The sequence below is a fragment of the Sturnira hondurensis genome, unplaced genomic scaffold, assembly GCF_014824575.4.
Source record: "Sturnira hondurensis isolate 20B ecotype Veracruz unplaced genomic scaffold, ASM1482457v3 Scaffold0015596, whole genome shotgun sequence".
Taxonomy (NCBI): Eukaryota; Metazoa; Chordata; class Mammalia; order Chiroptera; family Phyllostomidae; genus Sturnira; species Sturnira hondurensis.
This window is the reverse complement of record NW_028088227.1, coordinates 13,840,203-13,857,624: the sequence shown is the minus strand read 5'-3', so window position 1 is coordinate 13,857,624 and position 17,422 is coordinate 13,840,203. Positions and strand designations below refer to the sequence as shown.

The window sequence follows — 17,422 nt, the reverse complement described above, 5'->3', positions numbered from 1 at the left end:
CAGCAGTGACTTGCGGCAGCAGAGTGACTTACGGCTGCCCCGCCCCCCCCGGAAAGCGTCGTGGGCGGGCCGAGGAAATACGAAGCCGGCGCGGGCTCCCGCGGGCTCTGGGAAGACGGACTCGCAGTATGACCCAGTCGGTTGTCGTACAGGGTAAGCTGAGCCGGGAAGGTGAGGACCCAGCCGGCGCTGAGCCCAGGGGCCTTGTTAGCCGCCTAATGTCTGTCCCTTTTCTTCCTCTCCCGGATCGCAGTCGGCCAGTGCGGAAACCAGATCGGCTGCTGTTTTTGGGACTTGGCGCTGAGGGAGCACGCCTCGGTCAACCAGGTACGCGCCTTGGCTCCGGACAGCCCCCATCTCCTATCACGGCAAGATTTACTCTATTGAGCTTTGACGAATATTCGTTGTATCGGATCTTATCAGCAAAGAGCAAACGTTTTTAAACGTGTATTGATGTTAGACACATAATAGACTGAACTGGCCAGAGACATTTCCCTGATTCTCAGGGTCTCATCTTTATCAGCATTCTTGTGAAGACCAATGAGATAGTATATGTGAAAATACTTTGTAAATAGTTAACGTGTGGTATTCCTTGATTGTAAAAAAGGCAACTTGTGATATTTATATAACCAATCAGCATTTAAAATGATCAACAGGAATTCAGAGAAAGCTGTCATTTGATTCTGCAGTCCTACGAGGACTTCAACACCCTTCCTTGAATTTAAGTCATAGATCTCAGGGCATTTACTCTTCTCTAGATCGGAAGAATCAGTCCAAGCATTTTATAATAATTTGCTTTTACTTATCTAGCCACACATCAGCCTTTACAGAATTATGGTGTTATTAAATTGAAAGGACTTCATTTGGGAAAGAGGCAAAACTTAATCAAATTCTTTCTTTTTAGAAGGGAATCTATGATGAGGCAATACGCAGCTTCTTTAGAAATGTGGATACCAGGTAAGTTGGTGTTAAAGTCTATCACATACTGCAGTGATTTTCAACTGGTATTTTGTGGTATATTGACGCTGCAAGAATTTTTAAAACATGCGATAACTGACTAGTTAGTCAGTAGCACTCCTTTCCCTAACTTATCAAATGAAAAAAATGACAGCAGTCAACACAATGTAGCCATCTGGTGTGAATGAATCAAAATCATACCTATTATTTTTTGCCAGGTCAGCAAAAATACATTTTTGGTGTGCCACAGAATTTTAGTAATTAGTTTAAGTGCCATGAGATGAAAAAAGTTGAAAATCATTGACATAGTATAATGATGCTTTTCATGTCAACAAATTGGACAAGAATTTTTCAAAGAACAATAAAAACAGTTGATAGCTGAAAAGTTGTCTGTCTTTTTTATTTGCTTTTCTAGTTAAAATCATATTTCTCATTCTCATATCATTAATATTCTCAAATCTCGTTCTTTAGAGCAGAACAACAGGTTTTCTTTTGGCTATATTAAATAACAAAAAGAAGCAATATTCCTTCTTTTAACTTGACCTGTAATAAACTTTCACTTAAAAAGAGTACTGAAAAGTGCTACAGTATCTTATTAATGCATCCAGTAATGACTAACTTTTGAAAGAAAAATATATTGTTTACATTTATGTTATTTGTGGTCAGGAATATTGGCTCTACGAATAGAATGTGTTGAAAAGGAGAAAACTGTCAGATTACTTTTGTTTAAAGGGTACATGAAATTATATATCTATCTGAAAGTAATTTGTTCATAAGCTTTTTTAAATCCTTACGTGAGGATATGTTTATTGATTTTGGGGAGAGAGGAAGGGAGAAAGAGAATAACATCAGTGTGAGAGAAACGTTGATCAGTTGCCTCCTATATATACCCTGACTAGGTTGTGAGTTGTGAACTCACAACCTAGGTATGTGCCCTGACCAGGAATCAAACCCACAACCTTTTGGTGTACAGGAGGGTGCTCCAACTGAATGAGCCACCTGGCCAGGGCTATTCATAGCTTTTAATCTTAAATTATTAAGTTCATGCATCTTCAAAACACTTAAAGCTAAACTGGTGGGCTTGAACTGAAAAATACACACTTAATATCTAATTTGAATTGGTTGGATATTTGAGGAGGTTATCTCCAAGTTAGTCTTCAGCTTGGTGAATTCCAGAGGCTTGTAAACTCAGAAACCTTGTCGACAACTTGAGAATGGGTCCAGTTCTGTCTAGTACAGGCAGATACACCAAACTAAAGGCAGAAGTCAATGTCACCAAGTCTATTGCACAGTCTGTGTCACACCTACTCAACTCAGCCCTTATAGTGTGACTGCAGGTAGTATGTAAACAAATGGGTGTAGGTGTTGATACATGTTTAGTTCTAACAGGAAACTTTGTTGATGGTGGTTTAAGTGATAAAGGTATCCAGTCACTTCAGATACAAATAAATCAGGAAATTGGGTGTTCTAGGTTTGGAGAAGTGCCTTAAAGACCAAGATACTGTCTATCATTTCATTATTCTTAGTGTGTTGACTTTTTGTCTTCATGTTTATTATAACTGAAATGGCCTTCTCCAATCTAGGAATCATGTTCATGTTCATGTTCAAAATAGGAAAATGGAAGGATTGGCACCAACTGCATTTCCTTTTTATTAGAAAAGCTTCCCCAAATACCTCTCTCTCCTCTTATTAGCCAGAACTGAATTACATGGGCGGCACTAACTACAAATGAAGCCAGGGAAATAAGTACCTCACTTTTTCAGCCTAATGAGAGGTAGGCAAGGGAAACGATTTGGAATGGTGACTCCTGTGTTATCTTTTGCATTTGTCTCACTTGGCCTGTAAGTGGCTTTATTACGTAAATGGAAGTCAGCTTCGTTACCTGATAGCACTAATAGCCATGGAAGATCTTATGGTTTTTTTCTTATTTTTTATCTTTCAGAGTGGTTGGTGATGGTGGCAGTATTTCCAAGGGGAAAATCTGTTCTTTAAAAGCACGAGTAAGATATATACACTTGACATCTTACATTGCATGTGTTTTTAAAATAACTACATTTCTGTAACAATCACGACAGTAAAATTAATTTTAACTTCTTGAATTAAAAAAAGTACTTAGTAAGCCACATTTAATATAATTAAGCAGACATTTGTGTCTACTTGAAACTTTAGGGGGAATATTTTGTGCTTAAAGTAAAAACACTGCATATTTACCACTTTTTCCTAAATGTTTCAGGAGAGATATATCTAGATAAATAATGAAACTTTTCTTAACTCTAATAATGCAAGTTAATTTTTTATTTGCAAATAATAGAAGATTTATTTGCTCTTTTACAAAGCGTGGATTTAGCCCCGTAGGACCTCCTGAACAAAAGTATTTTGAGTCAGTGGCCCATATAAGTCCTAATCTCATTTCAACACCACTTCTTTTCAGTGATTGTTTGTCTACAACAAACTTTTTTTTCCAGTTATTGATTTGTAACCTTTGACTTTAACAAAAAAGAAAGGCAGTTTAGATGCCAAGAAAGTGATTGAGGCAATAAGGATCAGACCTGGATGACTGGCTGAAAGAATGGAAAGCATTAGTGTCTTGGTACCTGGGAACCATTTCGTGTCAGATCATTGATGTCCTTGGAAAATTTGGGACAGAGACCATCTGCTTATAGGCTGTTAACATAATTAATCGACACTTGGTATATTCCATGACATTGACAGTGCTGACATCCCAGTCCACATCTTATACGGGAAAAGAAATGTTGACATTTCCTAGACTGCTTCCAGTATGAGCTATTTCCCCCACATCAGCAGGCAAGGCGGAGGAAACTATTGGAAAGAATAAGTCTGTGTGTTTCCATAGGCTTTGATTTGTCCTAGAAGGTGCTCTTCCACTTCTCGGGCGCATTGGCGTTACAGGGCTGTGATCACTGAGGAGCTAGGCTTCAGAAGATAACTTGGTGGTTGGGCCCCTCCACTGTCTCGAGGATCTGAAGTTAAGAGGCAAATACTCAGAACTTTGTAAATCCTGTGTCACAATTAAGGAAATGCTCAAATGCCAGAAGGCTATCACCAGGTGGCTCTGGAAGAAAATAATAAACGTCAAATTCTGGAACAGTGGTGACACCAGACTTGAGATTGCTAAGCGAGGAACCCAGGGTCATTTCTCCTAATTTTAATTAATTTCCAGGGAAAGATTGGAAGAGTTAGGTACTGTCGGGGTTTTAATGCTGAGTGACTGACAGAGATAATGCTTTCAAACCGAGGTCGAGGTGCTTGAGTGTCAGCCTGTTTTCTGTGTTCTGCTTCCTTTGCCGGGTTGCAGGTATTAGAGGGTATGGCCAACTGTGTTTTAATCTCAGTCACCATTTCAGAGATCGTAACTAAATGGTTTTTCTTCAGACCCCCCCCCCAAAATGTTTAATCTTGCACAAATGATTTCAATAAATCTATTTTGGAACAAGGCCAGTATATGGTAAAAATTATAAATTCTTTAAAATCCCTAAAATTACCAGTAAATAACCCTATATTGCCTTGTGTATATAGAGCACATGTATATTTATTGCTGTATGTAAAGGAGCACATTTGTAAACAATTTTAAGAGTCTAATATACTGCTATAATATACTAATACTGTGTCAAATAGTATTATACAATTAAAATATAATGTTTCTAATATACTATGTAATACTATTTTAACTGCCAGCTTACAATGAAATGATTAACTACATAGGTAATTGAATTCACGAATGTAACTCCGCTGAAGTCAGTACTCTAGAAATATCAAACTTGACTCTCTCCCTTCAATAAAATGGTACAGCATATAGTTCAGTGGTTAAGAGTCAGTACTCTGCAGCCAGGCTAGCCAGGTTTGAATCTCTGCTTTATCACTTAGTAGATGGGTGATCATAGCCAAGTTATTTAACTTTTCTAGGCCTCAGTTTTCTGAGTGTGTAAAGTAGGAATAGTTATAGTACCTATGCATGGGGTTATGAGGTTTAGATGGGGTGGTACATATAAGTGCTTAGAATAGGAGCATATGTAGTAAGTGCTTAACATTAATTAATGATCACAAGAGCTGCAAAAGCCCATAAACCTAATGGTCACAAGAGCTAAAATAGCCCATGCACTTTTCTCTGTGACAGTGAATCAAAGTGTTAATAGCTTTATAGTGTACCCTAAGATTATTTCAGAATTTTTTTTTCAGCTTTGCTGTATTAACTCTTGCTTCCCCTCACTGTAGAAAATATAGGAAGTAAAGCACAAGACAGTGGGGTACAGGGTATATAGTCCCCCTGCCGAGCTATCCTTTCTTACATTTTGCTGGATTTCCTTCTAGTATTCTTTATTCTTCCCATTGTTAATTCTGTGTTTTATATTCTGGTGTTCCTCTTAGTAATGGTTGTTCTCTCCTATGTCAGTAAGGTTTGTGGTAATGAATTAGACTGTGAGTTACTTGGGGGAGGACCCTGTCGGCATCTTTGACATCTACCCAGTGCTTTGGCTTTGCACATTTATTGGCTTGAATTGGACAACTTTTATGATTCGGGCAGCATGGCTGCTCCTAGTAAGCAAATGTATTAATACACCCTCCATTGAGAATTTTCTCTGGTTAAGGTTACCTCATATTTCTGAGACCGTGTTCTCAAGAAATTTACACATTCACATAGGCACGTGAATAAAAGAGTAGTTAGAAAATCAGTTGAGGGGATTATGCAGTTCCTTTTTCTCCCCCACTTGGTAATTTGGAGTGTGGTTAAGGGTTTTGAATCTATCTTTTATTATATTTCACCTTTCAAGCAGAGTGAAATTATTTTTTATTTTTATATGAGTGTACATAATGATTTCAATAAAGATATGTGATTAAGCTTAAATTATAAAAAGAACAATGCAGCTTTTAGCTCATAAGTTATTTTCATTTACAAAGTGACTAACTAAAAAAAAATATGCTAATTCAATTTTATTTCTGTTCCTCAGGCTGTCTTGATTGACATGGAGGAAGGGGTAGTAAATGAAATTCTGCAGGGACCTTTGAGAGATGTATTTGATAGCAAGCAGCTCATCACGGATATTTCTGGCTCAGGCAATAATTGGTGAGAATATGCTAAACATTAAAATGAACAGTATTTCCTTCACTCTGGTAGGTTCTGCTGACATGAAATCAAAATGCAACTTGCCATACATAACTCGGCCTTTCAGCCATCATCTTTTCCTTGATAAATGGTAGGGATTCAGAATTTTTGGAAGCCCCCGATATCCTAGTTCTTTCTCATTTTTTTTAAGAAAATGTGAATCATGAAAAATTGATTTGCTAAATTCTCTCATTGTCAATTAAATCTCACATAATACTAAATAGTGGAAAGTTTTAAGTAGTTTTATAAACTACTATATTATTTGACTCTCAAGTTCTTCAGTTGGTCAGACTTAAAAGAATTGTCACAGAGATGCCAGCCAGACCAGTGTCCCAGCATTACAGTTCAGCTCAAGACTCAGTCTGGCCCTTAATTACAATGGTCGTGCCTCTGTGATGGGGAAAAGCTCCAACAATGATTGTTTAAATTTTTACATTGAGACTTAAGTTCAGTAGCTCCTCGCTGTTTGTAAATCTAATATTTATTATTTTATTAATAACTGTTTGCAGTCCATCCCTCAAGTTTGTAATTTGTAGTGATGTGTGATTTTACTAAAGCATAAATTTGAATCTTGTGTTCTGGGAGAGTCATTTAGGGACAACAGTCAGTCACTAAATAAGTGAGTCCACTTGGCCAACCAATTGGCTTTCCTCTGATCGCCGATTAACTTACTCTGTAACTTTCGAGTTACATTTGACTGCATGTTGGGAGAAAATCGTGCTTATTTTTGAGTTCATCGTAGTGATACTTGGAAATTCAGACAGGTAGAAGGCTTGCGGATCTTGATGAATATCGGTTTTCTACTGTGTGCCCTTTCATCTAGTGATAACATGATGTGACCAGTGTTTTTCTCCTTTTAAACCAAAATAGTTTAAAATTTTTTGTCTTTCTGCTGCCCATGTTGTGACCACATTCTGCTTTTTATATATAAAAGTCACTACAATTATAGTTCTTTAAATGGAAATAAGAAAAACTGTGTAACTAAAATCTTTTGTTGTAATTATAACTTAGAAAAATTTAGAAAACCATAGTTTACTATCCATTGATAATGATCTATCTTATCAGGATACTGAGGTTTATACACATATATTTGCAAAATTTTCTACCTAGTGTCTTTGAGATGTTGTGATTTATTGATATGAATCAGGAATCAGAAATAAAATCTTGAAATAATGCAAGGAATTTCTTTAAGTCTATATTCTTTTTTTCAGGGCTGTGGGGCACAAAGTTTTTGGCAGTCTTTATCAAGAACAGATTTTAGAGAAACTCAGAAAGTCAGCAGAGCACTGTGATTGTTTGCAGTGTTTTTTTATAATACATTCCATGGGAGGAGGTAAAGCTATTCACTTATTTGCCTATAACAATATGAAAGTGCGATTGGGAATTCATTTGTAAACGTAAGTCCATCCCATGCCGGATAGAGAACTATTAAGAGCATGTGTGTTTGTGAGTGTATGTACATAACAGCTTTTTATCTTAATTTATCAAAGTATGTCACTTGTACCATTTAGAAAAAATAAGCCCTTTTACGAGTTAATACAAAAAAGTCAGTAGAATGGAATCTGAATTTTTTCTCCTACCTTTAGTTTATTTTGTAAATTTCCAGCTACATTTCAGTGTATATGAGCTTTTTGGGAATGCCAACTTTCTCCTAAGAGTTTGCTTGTGCATTCTTTATCCTAACTAGAGCTAAGTATTTCTGGCATATTCACCAGTATGCTTGCAAAAGACTATCCTTTCTATAACTACCTACAAAACTTCGTTGTGTTCAGTGAGTAAAAGAAATCATTTTAGTGAACTTTTGATTATTTCTCACGTGGTAATGAATCACCTTGGCCTACAACCAATGATCTGCATGGGCCCTCTTTACCCAGGGGATCCTGAACCGTGCAAGTGAAGTCTTTTGCTTCCTTGTTCCATGAAATGGAAACGGATCATAATCTGCTAATTTCGTGATAGGATTAGGTGATTTTCAAAGAAAAATTTGCCATGTTTTTTCTTCAAGCTAAGATTAAGATTTTATATTCAGCAGGTTATATACAATTGACTTTTTATATATATTATTCATTGTGATCCATTTTACAATTAAAGTCACAATTGCTATGTAACCATGCCTGTAGAAGACTATCATAATCATTAAATTAAGAACCAAATGTTTTTGTACTAGTATAATTAACATGCAAGTTTCAGTAAGTTTTTTTAAAAAGCAGTTTGAATTATAGTTCATTATGGTGTCTTTTTAATCCCTCTGTTACTCAAAATCTCAGAATATTATAACTCATAATTCACTGAAAATGACAAAAATATTTAAAATAATACTGAAGGTTAGCCCTGGCTGGCATAGCTCAGTGGATTGAGCACGGGCCTGCAAACCACACAATCGCGGTTCGATCCCCAGTCAGGGCACATGCCTGGGTTACAGGCCATTTCCCAGCACGAGAGGCAACCATACATTGATACTTCTTTCCTTCTCTCCTTCCCTTCCCCTCTAAAGACAAATAAAATCTTTTAAAAAAATAAAAATAAAATAATACTGAAGATTAAATATGGAGGTCTCCTTTCCCACTGCCCAATTCACTCCTACTGTCTCTCCTCACAGGCTATTAAGCTGATAATGTCATCCTTCCAGATTTTTCTATGACTATTAAAAGTACGTGTATGCTGTGTTTTTACATAAACAAGATTATGCAATATGTATTCTACAATTTTTTCACTTTATATTTTTCCCAAATGTCTTTCTTATCAGCTGTCTCACAGAGTTCAATTGCATAAATAGGTAACAATTGCGAAAGTCAGTCCTCATTGATGGACATTCGTTTATGGTGTGTAGTTATCACAATCCCCCGTGAACATCTGGTAACATACATCTGTTCATTTGTGCCACTATAGCTGTAGGCAGTATTTCTAGAAAGGAAAGTGAGATCAAAGAATATGTATATTTTAAATTTTGACTGATTACTAAATATCTTCTTACATTATTGCACCAATCCATATTATTAGCAACAATTTATAAAAGTTTACTTCCCCACACTTACCACCATCACAAAGTATTATGAGACATAAATCTAATATGTTCAAAATTATATTGTTTTAAATTGCATTCCTTTAATTAGAAGATAGGTTGAGCATCTTTACATCTATTTTCTATTTCGTTAATCTTGAGTTAGATATTTATATACATAGTTCATTTTTAGTGAATTCCTATTTTTTTGGTTGGTGATTTGTGAGACCTCTTTATTAAAGAAATTTAATCCTCCATCATATGTGTTGAAGACTTTTTCTTAGTTTGTCTTTTTATTATTTAGTTTATGGTTTTTTATATATGTATAGAAGTTTTGCTTATTTTTTATGGAATCAAAATTGTATTTTCTATAATGGCTTTGGTTTTGTATGATGCTTAGAAATTCCTTCTCATTAAAGATAAACCAAAATTCCCCCTTATTTTCATCTAGTATTTTTAACACTATAGAATCTTACTACTTATCTATGTAGGTTAGAGCATTAGCTTTTAAACTTCTTTTTAATCAGAACAGCATGAAATTTATTTTACAACACAACTAAACATACACAAACACACAAACAGAGGACTCAAAAAACATTACCACCTACACTACATGCAACACATCGGTACTTCTACTGTTATATTTAAGAAAACAAATTGGTGGTCCTAACCTAGTAAGTTAGTTTCATAGACCACTATTGGTTTACAACCCATAGTTCGAAAACCAACTGTTCAAAATACTACCAATTTTACCTCTTTAAAGTTCTTAAAAGTTTCTGAATTTATTTAAATGTAACTGTGTGTCAGAAAATTATCTGAAAGGGATTCCTAGAGTTTCTACTTTTAAATAAATAGTAAAAAAAAAAAGTTTCCTACTTGAAAATACTGTAAATTCAAGGTAGTAATGCTCAACTTTAAACAATTTTGACTTAGTGTTTAAGTTGCTTAAGTTATAGTGTTCTTCATCATTAAGTTTGTTGAAATCTGTCCAGAAAGTATCCATCCATGTACTATGGAAAATAGAGGCATTTATTTAAAAAGATACAAGAAATATTGTACATAGGACAATGACACCTCAGTCCCCTTCGAAGTAGACACCTCGGGATCTCACACAGTTCTCCCAATTGCCATCAGCTTCCCCATCATATTTTCCTGAATCTCATCAACAGTTTGAAATCTTTTCCCTTTCAAAGGTGATTTTAGTTTTGGGAAAAGCCAGAAGTACCAGGGCATCCAATCTGGGCTGTAGGGGGGCTGAGTCACCTGGGTGATTTGATGTTGCTCAAAAAAACTCTGCACGAGATGTGACACGTGAGCAGGCACATGGTCATAATGAAGCTGCCAATCACCAGTTGCCCATAGCTGCAGCATTCTGAATCATCCAGATAGCCTCCATGGAGGAATGCTGAAGCTTAAAGCAAAATTTGATACACATTTGTTGCTCTACTTGCTTACTCACTTTGAATGTGACAGCCACACAGTACACATGCTCACTCAGTGGTGTCTACCACCCACACTGACTAGTGCAGTGAAGTCATTGTTCACACATGCACATTCCAGTCCACCGTCCTTGGCAGTCAGATTATATCGATGTTGTGCAAATCATTCTTGTTACATTAATAATGGCTGAACTTTTTCTGGACAGACCAAAATGTTATGGTAGTTTTCATTTTTTTAGTTGCCTGATATCAAGTGTAAACTGAATGCTGTCTTAGTTGAATTTTTTATCCTTCATTCAGTTCTTTCAGCATGATAGAGATATAACTTAACTTTGAAAACAAGTGAAATATAGAAAGCCCTCCCAGCCTCACAGTAAGAATCACAGATTGAATTCAGAACTTTAAGCCTTGCTACCCACGTTGTCTTCATTTCCATATTTGAAATTAGATGAGTTGATGTATCACAGGAGTAAAGTTGAAAATCAAAAGTTCTTAATATATGCCCTGGCTGGTGTAGCTCAGTGGATTGAGCACGGGCCTGTGAAGCAAAAGGTTGCCGGTTCGATTCCCAGTCAGGACACATGCCTGGATTGCAGGCCAGGTCCCCAGTAGGGGACACGTGAGAGGTAACCACACCTAAATGTTTCTCTCCCACTCTTTCTCCTTCCCTTACCCTCTCTCTAAAAATAAATAAATTTTTAAAACAGTTCTTAATATATATTTCTACAAAAAATAAAATTCCAAGTTCCTCACAATTATATTCTGAACCATTTCTGCTGTTTTCTTGTTGAAATTCAACCCTCAGGAACAGGATCTGGACTTGGCACATTTCTTTTAAAAGTGCTTGAGGACGAATTCCCAGAAGTGTACAGATTTGTGACTTCAATTTATCCTTCTGGTGAGGATGATGTCATAACTTCACCTTATAATAGCATCTTGGCAATGAAGGAACTCAATGAGCATGCAGACTGTGTGTTGCCCATTGACAACCAAGTAAGAAATGACATTGTAATTTATGGATGTATGCATATACAGTCATTCTTGTGTTATGCTTATGTGTTTATGTGAAACATTCTTTACTGTTCAGCTTTCCCATCTAAGAAAAAATAAGTTTAAATTGTTTTGCTTTTTCTTCTTTCCTTCCTGGTAAAACGTCATCTATATCCACTCTTCTTAATAGCTTCTCTCCAATATTTTTCTTTTAAAAGTCTTTATTTGACATCATTAGCAAAATTGACCTCATGGTGAATTCTGGAAAGTTGGGTACAACTGTAAAGCCAAAGAGCCTGGTTACTTCGAGTGCTGGGGCTTTTAAAAAGCAGCAGGGAAAACCCTTTGATGCCATGAACAACATCGTGGCAAATTTGCTGCTCAACCTAACAAGGTAATCCTATTGATGGTGTTCACCGTGCATTTGGGGACATTGGTCATAGCATTTTGTTTTTAGTTATTCTAAATTGTCTGCGCTTCTTTCATTTTTTTGTCTACTGTGAGAGACAAAATAAAATCGTAGAGTGATAGACCAGTATTTTCATTTCTATGACTCCAAAGGGGCATTTCCCCAGGTACATTCCATGGAATATTACTAGGTGTTGATATAATAAAAGGTTTTATCATAGATACACTTGAGAAACACTTGGTTAGACAAAGGTAAACTTTTTTTTTTGCCCTGGAATGTCTTACTCTATAAAACCAATTAATCTGCACCTCCTCATTCTCTTATCCACAATATTTCCTTGTCTTCGATCTAAAAGATTATTTTGGCATTATTATATTCCAAATTATAGAGCTTATTAAGCAGATGCCTGAGGGATTTAGTAAAGATTACAGAAGTAATTATTGACCTATATGTATTTAACTCAGTCTGTAGTCTGTTTTTAGTAAAATATTTTTATATATGTAATGAGCAATGTAATACTGTGTTGGTTATGCTTCAGATAAGCCAGAAGTAAGAGTTACTATAGAAGTTGTATTATACTTTAATTATACTTACACATCATGTTCATGGTACTAAATTTCACTAGTACAGGGGAAAAAGAATATATGTTTTCTACTGAAGAACAGGGTATGGAAGTATTTAAGAACATGCCTACTAAATAAATCAAGCAACATTTAAAGTGTATAATTGTACAATTAAACTTTTTCTCATGCTTTACTGTTAATTTTTTAGCTCTGCAAGGTTTGAAGGATCCCTTAATATGGACCTTAATGAGATCAGCATGAATTTAGTTCCTTTTCCTCAGCTGCACTATCTCGTGTCAAGCCTAACCCCTCTGTATACACTGGCAGATGTTCACATTCCTCCTCGAAGGTGAGCTGTAGTAACTGTTCTCCAGTTACTTGAGAACTTGAATTACCTTTTAAAAAAATTTAAGAGAAAAGTTTATAAAAGTTTAAAAGTTTATAAAGTTTATAACTCTGCTTCTTCATATCATTTCTTTATGAGAAATATATAAAATAGAGTTGATGACAGCCATTTTTCCATTATATGAATGCTTCTTTATTTGGAAGTCATTGTTTAAAAAACATCAATATTAAGCTGTTTGAAGTTAAATCTAATAATTAAATGTTTAAACTTATGAAAATTAATAAATATATAAGATTTAAGGGCTTTGAAGTTCGACATTCTTAAGTCTGAATCCAGTTCTCTCACTAGTAGCAAGTCGGCCACTATTTTTTAGTTTTTCTCATCTGTGAAAATGAGAGTCGGAGCACCCACCTCACACACCTGTTAGGTGTATTAAATAATGTTACTTCTGTACCTAGGTCATTTTTAGCAGATGAAAACAGTAAATACATGAGTATATATTTTTTGAAATTTCATATTTCTAATGTAAGTAAAGGTAAGTATCCCAGTAATTATAAATGCCTGCTTAATAGTTCTTTCTATTTTCTGACAAAAGATAGATGAAGAATTAAGTTTGACCACCTGTTGTTTAGCAGTTCTTCACCTTTTCTGGATTTCCTTGACTTCATAGAAATGCCAGAAAGCACATACACACCAAATTTCGAATACAAGAGCAGAGGATTCATGAATGCCCCAAAGCTCACCATCCCCTCAGGGAGTTCTCTAGTCCTTCTTGCTGTAGGGTAATGGGAATAGAATGTAGGTTCCATCGGAGATTTTCTGTTGGTGTTCACTGCTGGGTCTCAGTGCTTAGAATCGAGCCTGGTACATAGTAGACATTCACTAAATACCTGTTGAATGAATAGGTAGTGTAGTGTGATTTCTGTAGCTCTTCTCAGACTTGATGCAAATTCAGCACAGAGCTCTGGCTAGAGATATCTAAGGATCCCAGTCATATTTGTATTGAATTAAATGGGACCATGTTAAGGACCTGCAAGGCTGTATACTGTTAGGTGTGAACTTCATTAGTCACCCTTGTCTCCCCCTCTTTAACTCAAGGATTAAAGAACAAAGTTAAAAGACTCCATTCACTTAAAAGTCTTACTTTTTCGGAACACTACTATAGAGTTCCATCTTTGGTAAGAGAGCTTAACATTGTCCTTTGATAGTTTCTTCTTGATCATTCCTAACTAATTTGTGGTATATTTTACAGTGATAAAGTAATCTCTTAATACTGTAGGCTTTTAATTAGTTTTGATAGTTGTGATACAAGAAGTAGATAAGCATACTGAAATAAGTAATCATGATATAAGTTCCCGAAATCAGTAATGATACAGTTAACATTTTGTAGCTGAAATAACCATTACAGAAGATTTTTATTCCAAAAATAAGATGTTATATGACTTCCTCGGTTTTCATATTCCATAAAAGATTGCTGAGAAGATTATAGCACAAATACTACCTTTCCATTTTATAGTTATACAGAGAAGAAAGAAGTAATATTTTGTATAAACAGCACTTCTCATTGTTGTAGGTTGGATCAAATGTTTTCAGATGCCTTTAGTAAAGATCACCAGCTAATTCGGGCCGACCCCAAACATAGTCTCTACCTCGCCTGTGCCCTCATGGTTAGAGGAAATGTCCAGATTTCAGATCTTCGCAGAAATATTGAAAGGTTTGCTTTTATATATATTTTTTTAACAGTTTTATTTATTTATTTAGAGAGAGGGGAAGGGAGGGAGAAAGAGAGGGGGAGAAGCATGGATGTGAGAGAGAAACATCAATCAGTTGCCTGTCTCATGCTCTCTAACCAAGGACCAGGCCCCAACCCAGGCGTGTGTCCTGACCAGGAACAGAACCCATGACCTTTCACTTTGTGGGATGACCCCAAGCAACTGAGCCGTGCCAGCCAGGGCGATTTTACACTTTTCTCAAGATAATTAGCTATGTGTACTGCTTGTGACAGTTGTAGCAGAGTAGTTAGGGTGGTCTGTTCTCGAATTCTACATTACCAGGTAAGTATAGTGTGAGTTTGTGCAAGCTACATGGCCTCTGTTAGCCTTGTTTTCCTCAAATGTAAATTAAGAATAATAATAGTACAAAGTTGTTACTTTTAAGTACTAAATTTGTACGAGATGTTTTGTTTCCTGAAAGTGTTAGAATATTTAACTATTATGTTTATTAACACCACTACTCCCCCTCCACTTCTCAGTTTCTGTTTTACTATTTACTGACAGTCTATTTTTAGGAAAACTGCTCTGTTGAATTACAAAATGAAGGAAATTATAATACTTTCATTTCTTTTCATCCCCAGATTTCAATGTTAAGGAATATGTTTCTAGCTTTTTGAGTCACCATCACAACTAATTTAATGTCCTCTTACTAAATGTCCCTTAGTTAACTGTCAGACTGTACCCCTACACTGCTAATAGTAAAAAATGGGTAACTTACATAATAAACTAATGGTTTCAGTAGTAGTGTCCTAGTTTAACTAATGTGGGCTGCTGAAATATGGCAGGCATTTTTAATACCTTAATTCTTACGTTAAGTTTTTGTGTCTCAGATTAAAGCCTTCTCTACAGTTTGTCTCCTGGAATCAAGAAGGCTGGAAGACCAGCCTGTGTTCAGTACCTCCCGTGGGCCATTACCATTCATTGCTAGCATTAGCAAATAACACATGTGTGAAGCCTACCTTCATGGACCTGAGAGAGAGATTCACGAGGCTCTACAAGAAGAAGGTAATTATCATGACAGTATGTGTTTGTTTTGACTATCTAAGCTATATTCCACTATGTGTGGTTGTCTATTTAAGATGTATTCCAAAGAATTATCACAGCTCGAGTTCTCCTATCCGCTATGTTCGTTGTACTGATTGTAACTGAAGAGGTTAGGCTTACTAAGACTGTCTGAATAAGTCTCACTTCTCATTCAGACAGTTTATAGGAGTTTATAGGATTTGAGTTCTCATTTCTCTTGTAAATCTGAATGAACTCTCATTTTAATAAAGAATGTTTACATTACAGGGTAGTTGCCCATATTAAATTTCCTGAAAATAGTCAACATACTTCAGTTGTTTTTAATTTGTAGGCTCATCTTCATCACTATCTGCAGATTGAAGGGATGGAGGAAAGCTGTTTCTCAGAGGCCCTGTCATCTCTGTCAGCGCTCATACAGGAATACGACCAGCTGGATGTCACGAGAAGCGTGCCTGCGGAGGACCTACCTCGACTGCGCGTCGCTGTGTAAACCAGAAACCGAAAGACACTTTCACTTCTTCATTTCACATTGCTCTTTTTGTCATCTCACCTTTCTGTTTCAGTGTCTTTGTGATTCAGAAAGCCTGGTTTGTTTTTCATATTAGAAAGTATTTTCCTCTGAGAGAGTTGTTTCATTTCATGACCAGTTGTTGGTAATACCACTGTGTGAATTAGTAAGATCCTACCACCTTAACTTCAAATACTGTCTTCAGAAAATTCCCTTTTTCTGAAATTGAGAGAATAGAGTCCTTCAGTGTTTTACTTTATTTATAATCTCCTGTTTAGGCATTTATACAGTAAGAATCATGGCTTCAATAAAAATTTGTACAGATATATTTTTACATTTATTTATAATTTATGTTTTCATATTCTGTTTAAATTCTTCTTATTCTGTAAAAATAAGTACAGGGATTTGAAGACCACAATATAAATATTTTTGTGTAATATCCACTAATTTCAGGGGTAGTTTTTATTACAATTACTGAGGTTTTGTTTCTTTGGGTAATCTTGTTTGCATTGCACTCAAAAGAATCACAATTTATATTTTTAATATATATTTGTTTTAAATTATTTTTAAGTAATGCTTTTTTATTAAGCTAGCTGATTTTGTAATAATAAATGTCCCTATTTTTAAACAATGTTATTTGTTATCATTGTTTTGCTTGTCACTGTATAAACACACAGTATAAAACTTGGTATCTTCCTCCAAACTTTATAGTAAATGGTTGTCATAGTCCAGTGAAAGTCTTCCAGTTACTATAATCTCCAGTTTTAATCTTTAACATATATTTATTTTTATCACAATTTATATTTCAAATCCATATGTGGATTTATCATTTCAGGAAATAATTTTTAGGAACAAATTATTTGCCAGCTGAAATAATTCGTTGTGTGCTTTCTTCAGTGTTATGTTTTTAAAGTTCCTTTTATTTTCAAAGTACGGATACTCCTCTTAGTCTTTGTCTTGGAAATTTTGGTTTTTATAGTATTTGGTATAAAGACTTTAAATTACAGTTGTCAACAGGAGCCAATGAAATTCCATTTTCTCCTTCCCAAAGAAATCTTAATGAACTGAAAACTTAGTGTAGGGCAATGGAAATTATAAGTACATACACAGTGTAAGCTAGCTCCAGTTTAAGAATCAACCCAGAACCTTGCTTACCCTGTAATGACTACATCTGAGTAGTACCTGGGCTACATTGTTGAAGGACAGATAAAGTGTTAAATTTTAATATGCTTTTTATACATCTTTAAAATATTCCAGATTATTTTACAAAATAAATGTTTTTATACCTTGCG

General features: G+C 35.5%; 1 protein-coding gene and 1 long non-coding RNA gene across 5 annotated transcripts; both read left to right on the top strand.

The window, feature by feature from the left end:
- The first annotated feature begins 54 nt into the window (after positions 1-54).
- TUBE1 (tubulin epsilon 1) lies at positions 55-17,420 on the top strand. Of its 4 annotated transcripts, XM_037065067.1 has the most exons (12): positions 55-153; positions 254-327; positions 905-957; positions 2,900-2,957; positions 5,925-6,040; positions 7,291-7,412; positions 11,325-11,512; positions 11,728-11,903; positions 12,690-12,830; positions 14,401-14,541; positions 15,430-15,604; positions 15,954-17,420. In XM_037065067.1, the coding sequence occupies exons 1-12, from the start codon at positions 129-131 to the stop codon at positions 16,110-16,112; spliced, it is 1,428 nt and encodes a 475-aa protein (XP_036920962.1). In that variant the 5' UTR covers positions 55-128; the 3' UTR covers positions 16,113-17,420. The 4 variants fall into 4 exon arrangements, with proteins under 4 accessions (XP_036920962.1, XP_036920963.1, XP_036920964.1 ...); XM_037065068.1 differs by lacking the exon at positions 15,430-15,604; XM_037065069.1 differs by lacking the exons at positions 2,900-2,957; positions 5,925-6,040.
- Positions 7,434-8,800, top strand: LOC119000189 (uncharacterized). Its single transcript, XR_005069264.1, has 2 exons — positions 7,434-8,403; positions 8,619-8,800. It is a non-coding gene; the product is annotated as an uncharacterized LOC119000189 (long non-coding RNA).
- Positions 17,421-17,422: the final 2 nt, after the last annotated feature.

What these genes read in the sequence shown, in the direction of transcription:
- TUBE1 (XM_037065067.1), top strand. Translation starts at nt 129, where the DNA reads ATGACCCAGTCGGTTGTCGTACAGG. An exon ending in TTGCTGCTCAACCTAACAAG is followed by an intron (nt 11,904 to 12,689) that starts GTAATCCTATTG and finishes TTAATTTTTTAG; the next exon opens with CTCTGCAAGGTTTGAAGGAT. An exon ending in CGAGGCTCTACAAGAAGAAG is followed by an intron (nt 15,605 to 15,953) that starts GTAATTATCATG and finishes TTTAATTTGTAG; the next exon opens with GCTCATCTTCATCACTATCT.